Raw genomic sequence first — 11,238 nt, forward strand, 5'->3', positions numbered from 1 at the left:
GTATTTTCATTTTATTTTTTGTGACATGATTTTGAGTCATGCCGTTTCGACTTGTCGTGGTCCGAGTTGATCATGGGCCGAGTTTACCTGTATTTTTGATGATTGGGTTATTTCCCTTGGAAAAAAATGGCGGTAAAGTGTTTATTTCATCACACAAGTTGCGAATTTCCAGAAAACAGCTGTCATATTCACGATTGTGAACATTGGGATGTATCAGGCAGTTGATTTATATCATATGCAACACTAACTTCGCTTTTGACACGAGTTCAGTTTATTTTTCACTTTACGACGGAAATAAAATGACTTAGGGTCGGCGCTCAAAAGTAGGGTAGGTTGGGTAACCGTAAACAGACATATATTTTTTTTTGGCCTAAATTGTAACTCATAACAATACAAAAACAGGTCCGCAATAAGTGGTGCACAGTTAGTCCCCATTGGAATTCCGATAACTTGACGATATACGGAATCTCCAAAGCGAACAAAAATGTTATCAAGTAAAAATACAAGGGCAGAAATAGTATCAAAGCATGTCCAATTGACATAGCTCTTTTGTTTGTTGCTACTAAAAAATGACCTAAAAGAGTTTGAACATATGTATTCGCATTCCGACTTTTTAAATGCCCATTTAATTAGGTGTGTGAATTTTTTCTTAATAAGAGAATATGAGGCAAAGTGGTATATAGGGTAGAAAAATCAAAACTTTGAACAGATTCAAAATCACCTATATATGCATGCAATTTATCAAGTACTTCCAACGAGTTTTTGACACTCCAAAAGTAGTTAATTCCACTATTTTCAAAGGCCTTATTTGAACAATTTATTAAAACTGGTACTGTTGCCTTGTTCATGTTCATGATTTTTTTTACATTAAATTTGGGTCTTCGTCGATACCATACTTATTCCAGACGTTCCGTATTAGAGGACGTTTCTGGCATTTCCTCTGCACTTCTTGTATTAATATTACTTCATCACGATGACAAGAATAACAGTAGAGAGTAACATTTATTGATAAGACACAACAACAATTCGCTGAAGGCATGTTTACAAAATGTTCAAACGAGCCAAAGACCAAAAAAAATGACAAGGACAGTTAAGCGCCTTTTATGGAGACAAATACTATATTCATAAAAAGGCTTTTGGGTTTTTCAAACGAAATTATAGCAAGCTTACTTAAAAGATTATAATTAGAGAAAAATTCTTGTCTGTACTAGCCAAATTTCACAAATTTAAAGTTGTTTATAAAAATTTTATGTCATGAATGATGGTTAATTACGTTTTTTGGGTAATCAGTTATACCACATGTTGCTATTAGAAATAAAATGTTTTAAATAAAAAACTAATTTTTGATGCCAAAACCTGGACCTGAACAGACCTGAAAATCTATGGTCAGACTTATTCAAACTTCAATAACTGTTTTATTTTTCAATGGATTTCCTTCAACTTTAGATTTTGTGAAAAGACAAATTTGACTTATTAATAATATTAAAAAAAAATTATGAAAAATATTGTTGGAGTGTCAAAACTCGGACCTGAACGGGAAATTAAATTACTTGCATTGACCTGAAAATCTCCAGTCATTTATTCAAGTTCTATAACTGTTTTAGTTTTCAATCAATCTCCTTGAAATTTGAATTTTGTTATAGAAAAGGGACAATATTTCATTGAAATGATAAATAATTTTACCAAAAAATATTTGTTTAGTTAAAAAAAATCAGACCTTGTCGGGGAAATAAAAAGACCTGAACGGACAAGACCTAAACAGACAATACGGGGAGATGTATTTAAACTGACAGAACCTAATTTTTCAATTTGTTTTTATTTTTAATTAAGTTATATTAAAGAGAAAGAATTACTTTATTCATATACAGGAACATTTTTAAATTAAAAAAAAACACCTTGTTGATGTTGAAACCTGGACCTAAAGAGAAAACAGGATTGTCCGTGGAAAATTATTCAAACTATAATTAACTTGTTTAAATTGCATTTATATAAACAGGTCTTAAACTGTTTTATTTATAAATTGAAAATAAAAGTATCATTTGCACATAAACCATGTAATCTAAAGACGCGTGCAGGTTGGTCAATTGTAATGTGTGCCGGCTATAATTCACACCTTGTATTGATATGAGGTGATAATTGGATCATTAGTCTAAATAAACATATCATTTTAATTTTTTAATTAGTATATTAGATTATCATTTAATCTTGTAACACGAACTAAACATTGCTCATGCCAAGAAATCCTCGTTAAAAATTCCGGTGGACCTCCTACGGCACCCATTAGTAGTTAAAGATTTGATTTCATTCAACAAATTAATTTATGACCTGCATGTACGTGTCGCTTAGAACACAGCCATATACCAAATGGTCAATATTAATCATCCATGTAATTTGCTCTATGGGATGTTTGCAAAATTTCAACGGAGGTAATTTCTTGGCATGGTCACAAATTTAACTATAATCTTTACAAATAAAATTTATAACCAAAAACATCAAATAATTGATGAATTCAGATCAACAATTTAACTTTTTATAAAAAGTCAATATGATAAACAAAGATTATATACAGCAACAAACGACAAACACTGAATTACAGGCTCCTTGCTTAGGACAGGCACATACAGAATGTGGCAAGGTTATCCTAGTTTGAAGGCACCAACCCTTTTTCATGTTTATTTACGTCTATGGTATCCTTTTGTATATCCTGTCTCTTTGACTTGTAAGTTTTGATATGTGAGGTCCAAGACTTGTCACCAACATAATATTTTTTGTTAATGTTGGGTTTTTTTCGTTTTAATAAAATATTTAATTCATACTTTAACAAAATCTACATTTCAAGGAAATTCTTTGAAAAAATATATTATATAATTAGTAGAATTTCAGATCCATTCAGATTTTTAATTCTCCGTTCAGGTCCCAGTTTTGGCACCAAAACATGTTTTTCATTATTTGATTTTTAATTTTAATAAAATGTTATATTTTTTATTTTACAAAATCTAAAGTTGAAGGAAATCCATTGAATACTTAAAAAGTTATTGAATTTGATTTTCAGGTCCGTTCAGGTCTTTTCATTTCTCCGTTCAGGTCCAGGTTTTGGCATTAACAATTTGTTTTTTGTTTGAAACATTTTAGTTCTAATCAAGTGTGGTTATTTTAGATGCAAGAATGTTAAAATGTGGAATTCAAATAATTCTTATAATTCAGTATTAGTTAAAGATATTTAGCACTAGTTTAAGAAATAATTTACTTGATAAATAATTAATATAAATCTTCACAATTTTAAATAAGTGTAAAGCAAATTATTATGTAATCCCCTGAGGGTTAAATGACAATAATATTTTTTGTTAATGTTGGGTTTTTTTCGTTTTAATAAAATATTTAATTCATACTTTAACAAAATCTACATTTCAAGGAAATTCTTTGAAAAAATATATTATATAATTAGTAGAATTTCAGATCCATTCAGATTTTTAATTCTCCGTTCAGGTCCCAGTTTTGGCACCAAAACATGTTTTTCATTATTTGATTTTTAATTTTAATAAAATGTTATATTTTTTATTTTACAAAATCTAAAGTTGAAGGAAATCCATTGAATACTTAAAAAGTTATTGAATTTGATTTTCAGGTCCGTTCAGGTCTTTTCATTTCTCCGTTCAGGTCCAGGTTTTGGCATTAACAATTTGTTTTTTGTTTGAAACATTTTAGTTCTAATCAAGTGTGGTTCTTTTATAACCAGTATATTTTAGATGCAAGAATGTTAAAATGTGGAATTCAAATAATTCTTATAATTCAGTATTAGTTAAAGATATTTAGCACTAGTTTAAGAAATAATTTACTTGATAAATAATTAATATAAATCTTCACAATTTTAAATAAGTGTAAAGCAAATTATTATGTAATCCCCTGAGGGTTAAATGACAATAGAGAATTAAGGATTAGAGAAGTGTTATATATACAAAAGGGATTTCTTACTTTTTAAGATAATTTAGGTTATGTCACAAAGACTTGATATTTGGGAAAATAAATAAACTAGCATTATTATGTAGAGTAAATATATTGAGTATTAATGTTATATAAATTGAATAATGAAAAACAACATATGTTGGTTGACCATGTAGTAAGGGAGAGTTGTATTTTAGAGTTGTATTTTACAGTTGTATTTTAGAGTGGTATTTTAGAGTTGTGTTTTAGACTTGAATTTAGACAGTTGTATTGGATTGAAATTAGACATGATGTTTTATTATGTCTCATGAACTTATGTGATTATTGTGATTGATAAATTATACTGAATGCTGAATTAATAAACAATTATATATAGAACTTTGAATCTGTGTTGCGTTAACATGTATTCATATAAAAGCTACCAGCTAGTTCCCCCAACCTAGCAAGATGAGTAACCAGGTCAGGAATGAGCAGAGTACTGGCCTTGGTTATACTTTACCTTAAACAAAATTCTAACTTGAAGGAAATCCATTGAAAATTTAAAAAGTTATTAAAGTTTGAATAAGTTCGACCATAGATTCTCAGGTCCGTTCAGGTCTTTTCATTTCTCCGTTCAGGTCCAAGTTTTGGCATCAAAAATTGGTTTTTTATTTAAAACATTTTATTTTTGATAAAATGTAGATCTTTACATTTAATACAATTCTAACTTGAAGAAAATCCTTTGAAAAATAAAAAAGTAATCGCATTTTGAATAAATCGAGAAATATATCTTCAGGTCTATTCAGGTCTTTTCAGGTCCACTTTCAGGTCTTTAGTGTAACCCCCCGAGACGTCCCAAAAAAATATAGGTGCTCCTCTCATTGGAGGGAACACTACACAGTTGTGTACACACACATGGCGACACGAAACACGATTGGAAATCCATTTGACGATATCTAAACATTTCAAAACGAAGTGAAAAATATTGTGCGCCACGTGGGCGCTTACATTTGTCACTGTATGCGCCATTTCGGGTCGATAAGCGCAATTGGCGCATGGCGCACGTCCTTCCCGATCACTGAATATATACCTTAATAAAAAAAGATTATTATCTAATTAAAAGATTTCACTTCATAATTTTTTTTTATGTATATAGCATTCAGAAAATTAGTTTATACAAAATAAAAAACACTTCAAACAATTAACCAAAGAATGTCTTTAAAAAAATGAGTTATCTCTCTTTGTACAGAAATATGGTTTAACATACAAAATGTAGTACTCTAACATTAGATATGGACCATGATAACTCTAGACTAAATCATCAGACCGGAACAAAATTCAAACTTGATCTATAACTTGTCATGATAAAACTATATACCAAATATCAAATCAATATCTTCAAGAACAAAGAAAAAAAGTGTGGAAAGCTGATTTGCCAGACTTACGGATGGTCAGACGGACGGACAGACAGACGGACGGAGTGCAAACCTAAAGTCCCCTTCGACTTCGTCGGTAGGGGACTAATAAATGGATTTTGGACAACCATTTTATATAAGAACCATATGTTAATTTTAACTCATTGGTTTGTAAGAAGTACAACCAAAAACCACATGACAGTTATGTAACTCGAAGAGCCGGTGTCTGACAGGCAGACGACATGTAACCCTTCAGAATTTTTTCTCAACAACTTTTCTAGTGATGCATATTTTTGGCATTAAATAAAAATGGCTGCATGAACAGGTAAGTTTGATTAAATTTGTTCTTACATCTTTAAAAGCAACTTTGAATATGTTTGACATTTGTCACGTTGTAGTGTTGTTGTTATTCCAAATGAAGAAACCGGAAAACACATCACCATGTATGTGTACGCAATCAAAAGCGATGAAATATGGATGATACGGAAACCTATGACTTACGAAAACATATGACACGACGATATGTTTGCAATATTTAAAAATTTAGATTTTTTTTTGCACTGAAAAATAAATAATCAAAATTTATATCCAATTTGGGCTATAATTATTATGACCCATTCGGGAGATCCAACCTGATATCAGATAGTCAGATATGTTATTACATCACAGGCAAAGTAAGAGTTCATTGACCCAGGAACATATATCATGTAGGCACTGGCTACGGTTACATGGAAATGTAACAATTAATAAAAATATTATTGTTACATTGGAGACTAAATGCCGGAATGCATGGTTGGGTAAGGACCTGATTAATTACAAATGTAACACTAATTATTGAGGCTACGGTTACATTGTGTTATTGTTACATGAAAAATAGCAATGTACGCTAGATTTATTAAACTTAAATCTTCTATAGTTTTGTTGCTTAATTCTTTCATATGTACTAAATAATACTTGTAATAATGATAAATAATAAATATTATTATTTAACAAATGGTATTTAAATAGTTTTACGTATTAATGGTTTTGATGTTCTTAAAGATACTACTTCAGATTAGTAGTGCCAAAGGCGAAAAATATAGTTCAATGGTTTGTTGTTGAGAACTCGGGCTGAGAAAAGTGTTCACTTCTTTGTATTTAACTGCACACCTACTACTTCTTACTGTCATTATACTTTGAACAATGGATGAAGAGATTCCTATTGCCAATTTTGTTTTGGGTGAAAAATTTAAAACTTAGAATGCGTTTGAAACAAAACTGAAACAATATCAAGACATGTAGTATATAGATAAATTATCCTTTGTTACGACATAAGCTATATTTAATTCTTAAACTTTATATTAAATTTACACTATATTTGTTTCAGATGATTTCCCGTTACTGACAGAACCTTCCTATAAGCTCCCCCCTAAAATGATACGCCGAGGAAGACCGAAAGGTGCAGAAACGACCGTCGTTGGATTGCCCAGAAGAATGAAGAGAGTCATGCCGTTTCTTAAAAGACAACCAAAGGAAAAAGAAGGTAAATAACTTTTAAAAAAATTGGGACAGTGAATATCCGCCCCCCGCTCAGTTTTGATGGGGGTCGTGTTGCTTAGTCTTTAGTTTTCTATGTTGTGTCTTGTGTACTGTTATTTGTCTGTTTGTCTTTTTACTTTTTAGCCATGGCGTTGTCAGTTTGAAAATGGAAAAAAAAAAATAGAAATAATTCAATGGCACTATTTATTAGTACTTGATGAATTTTCGACAATTGATTTGCATTTTTATAATTTATTGTTTTTTTTTTCAGCTATGCTAAGTTGGATACTGAAATGTGAGGTAAACCTAAAATCCGTAATGGACGGCAGTGCAATCATATTGAAAGACGACATGAAACTACACCACATGCTTCCAACCAAAATATTGGATGAGAATATCAACATTGCTAGAGTGAAAAAGTATTTCTCACCAGAAGCATGGCAAACATTAAAGGTTGCCTTATCTTCTAAAAGGGATATCGCAGAATGGAACTGCACGGTATGCGATAGGGACGTTCACAATGCGGCATCACTGGTGTGTGATGGCTGCTTGGAAAGGTTTCATCAGAAATGTGTCGGATTTAAACATGCTCCAAAAACCACTTTAAGGCACTTACTGGATATGTAGAAAATGTCATTGTAAATAAAAAATTAAAGAAATTGTAAGTAATAAATGTATGTATTGTAAATATAAAATAAATGTCTTCAACTTTTATTATTTAATACATATTACTAGTCCCATCGTACATTGCTGTTTTTCATGTAACAATAACGCAATGTAACCGTAGCCTCAATAATTATTGTTACATTCGTAATTAATCAGGTCCTTACCTAACCATGCTTTCCGGCATTTAGTCTCCAATGTAACAATAATATTTTTGTTATTGTTACATTTCCATGTAACCGTAGCCAGTGCCTATCATGTATATATTGACTGATATACTGTTCCCAGATTGACCACCGTAACTTATTCATAAAAAAGAACAAAGGGCATTATAGATCATTATATCTAACTACTGTTATTGTAATATAGTATGGATAAGAGAATTAAAATATTAAATAATACTTACTAAAAACCAAAAAAATAACACAAACACAAAAACAAAATAATATAAAAAAGGGGTCAATTTCCCAAGAGAGCACAGAAAAAACAACTCTGTATTCCAACGTTTCTATAATGACTTCACGTAAATGAACTACCTCAAACGAATGTGAAACGTGCAGTTTCAAATTTCTCTTTCTTCCCCCATCCATTTCATCTCTTCAAATACATCTGATATATTAGACTGCAGACGATTTGTAATTTCGACTGGTAACACAGTCTTGATTGGTAATTGGTAACCAGTCGGTCTCACTAATTAGCGACAAAAAGGGGCAAGAAACGTCGAGAAGTAAAATTTCTTCTACTTCGTAGTGTTCGCCTTCAACACGTTGAAGTTTATGTCACTTGCACTGCACATTGCTTTGTGGAGACGTATTTACAGAGAAAATTAAAAATTTCATAATATTAAGATAAAACTATTTACACATGATAAATTTCCTGACTGTAGGTGTAGCCTGGTTGAGACAGCTGCTTTGAACGACTCTATAGAGTCGCTCATCACAATACTCAGAGGAAGGCTGTTCCAGTTTTTAATTGTTCGTGGAAAAAAATTATTGTTGGCGTATTTGTGTTCTGCAGGATGGAATTTGGTATGAGAGTGTGTGCATGTTCCGGGACTGTCTGAGTAGTTGTATTAGTCTGTCCGTTTTTGTTATTGCAATGAGATGATATGTGATTTTATAAAACATGACCAGGCGTGCATCTGTTCTTCTGTGTGCGAGGTCTCTTCATTTTAAATGATTTATCATGTCACTAACACTTGATGTGTCTGTGTCGGTTAGTGACAAATCTAGCAGCCCTTCTTTGCACTTTTTCTAGTTTGTTTATATCCTCAGTACAGTAAGGGTCCCAGACTGAACAGGCATATTCTAGTGATGGTCTGACTAAAGATTTATATGCCTGTTCCTTTATTGAGGTGGAACTGATGTTAAGATTCCTTCTAAGAAACCCTAATGTACTGTTAGCCTTTAGTTTGTGTGTTAATAAATTATGGCTGACTTTATCAAAAGCTTTAGAAAAGTCCATTATAAGTACATCTGTTTGTTTTGAATTTTCAATATTTTTAGTGACATCATCTATAAATTCCAAAAGTTGAGTTTCAGAAGATTTTTTTTTTCGAAAGCCGTGTTGTAGGGGATACAGGATGTTATGGTTGTATGCGTGTGTCGTGTCATGATTGCACTAACTACACCATGTTCCATAATTTTACAACATATTCATGTTAAAGAAATAGGTCTATAATTCTTTGGATTATATTTGGACCCTTTCTTGAAAATGGGGGAGACATGTGCGGTTCGCCAGTCAGTAGGGACTTTGCCAGTGTCTAATGTTTTCTGATATATAAGGGTTAGTATAGGTGATATTTCATGTGCTAACTCCCTTAGGATGCGTGGCTTAATTTCGTCTGGTCCACTTGCCTTTGATGGGTTTAAATTTAGAAGTAGTTTGGAGATACCTTGGATGGTTATGTTAATGTTTTGCATGGTAGGGTAAGCTGTTTTCTGTTGCATGAACTGATTGTTTTCAAATTCAGTAGCAGTGATTTTGTTTGGGTCTGAGAAAACTGATTGAAACTGCCTGTTGAGTGCATCGGATTTCTGTTTTCTGTCTGTTACAAGTTTCCCATTCTGCTTTAGTGATATTATTCCGCTGTAGTCAGTTTTTTTGCTTTTAATATAAGACCAATTTTTTTTCATGTTGGTGTAACAATATTTTCAATGTACTGCCAGTATGATTGTCTTAGTTGTTTTTGTACCTGATGTTTAATTTGCTTATATATGTTTTTTCATGTTGTCATTTCCAGATTTTTTCATCTTTTTAAAAAGTCTGTCTCTCGTTTTCATTAATTTTCTTGTTTCAGCTGTAACCCATGGGGTTTTAATTTATGTAGTTAGTTTTTTGTGTGGAATATGCTCACTGACTAGTTCATTAAGTTTTGTTTTGAATTCTAGCAAGAGTTCATCAACAGTATATGTGTATTAACCTTTTCCTGTATAGTGTGTTATAGGTTATCAACTTCTTTTTTATTGTTTCCCAGTTTGCCTTGTTGTAAATCGGCACATTCATTGGTGTTTGCTTTAGCTTAGATGGTGTTATATTGAATTCCGTAAAGACAATGTCATGATCCGAGATTCCCGTCATGATTTCAATTCGTGGAACCTGGTTTGGTAAATTTGTGATCATAAGATCTAATATATTGTCCTTCCTTGTTGGATGTTCAATTAATTGTATCAAGCCGGTATCATCCAATGTATTTCCAAAATCATAATGTATATTTTGTAGTGTAGATTTTGGTGGGTAGATTGTTCCGTATATTACAGTTTTAGTATTTTGTTTTTCCAATCCCACCCTGGGAGATTAAAATCTCCTCCAATTGATATTGCTGCATTATTATTTGAGTAGCTCTCCTAAATGATGTGTCAAACTACTTCATGTTTTGTTCATCGGATGTTTTTGGATTGTAAAAGGATGATAAGTAAAGTGATCTGCTACCCTTAATTTCAATTTTGGCCCATACCATTTCAGATTTATCATCAGGTGTAAGATCTTCAACTTCATCGCTTATAAAGTCTGATCATGGAAGTATTATATTGACAACTTCCATGGTCTGATTAAATTGCAATGAGTACACAACCACCCTGCTGTTTTTTTTGTTTTTTTTTGTCTTTTCTGTATAGTGTGTACTCCTCAGGAAAGATTTCAATACCTTTGATTGTTGAATCGAGCCAAGTTTCTGTTCCAAGTACAATATCCGGTTTAGTGCTATCTATGATATTTTGGACGGTATGTTTTAACGTTTGATAGACTGAAAATTTATGTTTAGTATTCGTAGACGTGTCTTACAAATTGTTTTTGTTTTATTTGTAAGTATTGGTGTAGACTGGTGAGATGGTTTAAATGAGTTTGTTGGCGACAAGAAGACAAATTTAGCTACAAAGAGGTTTATAGTCTATTAAAACAAATAGGTTTATTAAAAAGGTCAACACATTACAGTTGATTATGTGTTGTCTTATAAAATTTCAAATTTGTTGCTATCTATATTAATGCTGAGACTACTATAACACAGTGTTGTAGTAGTCTCATATTAAAGGTCAAGTTAAAGTATGAGCTATAACCTGGAACATAATAGCATGGACGTATTATATTGTCAATATAATACTTCCATGATAATATGTAGTATAATAGTCCCAGCTATAACTGAAAATCACAAATCAATAACAAACATAGGTATGAGCAGAGACATATAATCCATGTTGTATTATATGTCTCTGGTGTGAGAAAA

General features: G+C 31.6%; 1 protein-coding gene across 1 annotated transcript in view; it reads right to left on the reverse strand.

The window, feature by feature from the left end:
* LOC127724131 (transient receptor potential cation channel subfamily M member 8-like) overlaps positions 1 to 8,161 on the reverse strand; it is an 83,566-nt gene extending 75,405 nt beyond the window's left edge. Inside the window, exon 1 of the mRNA XM_052230993.1 lies at positions 8,054 to 8,161. Coding sequence (XP_052086953.1) covers positions 8,054 to 8,107 — 54 coding nt within the window. The 5' untranslated portion in view covers positions 8,108 to 8,161. The remainder of the gene's footprint in view (positions 1 to 8,053) is intronic.
* Between the last annotated feature and the right edge of the window lie 3,077 nt (positions 8,162 to 11,238).

Source organism: Mytilus californianus, unplaced genomic scaffold (genome assembly GCF_021869535.1).
Source record: "Mytilus californianus isolate M0D057914Y unplaced genomic scaffold, xbMytCali1.0.p SCAF_14, whole genome shotgun sequence".
Lineage (NCBI taxonomy): Eukaryota > Metazoa > Mollusca > Bivalvia > Mytilida > Mytilidae > Mytilus > Mytilus californianus.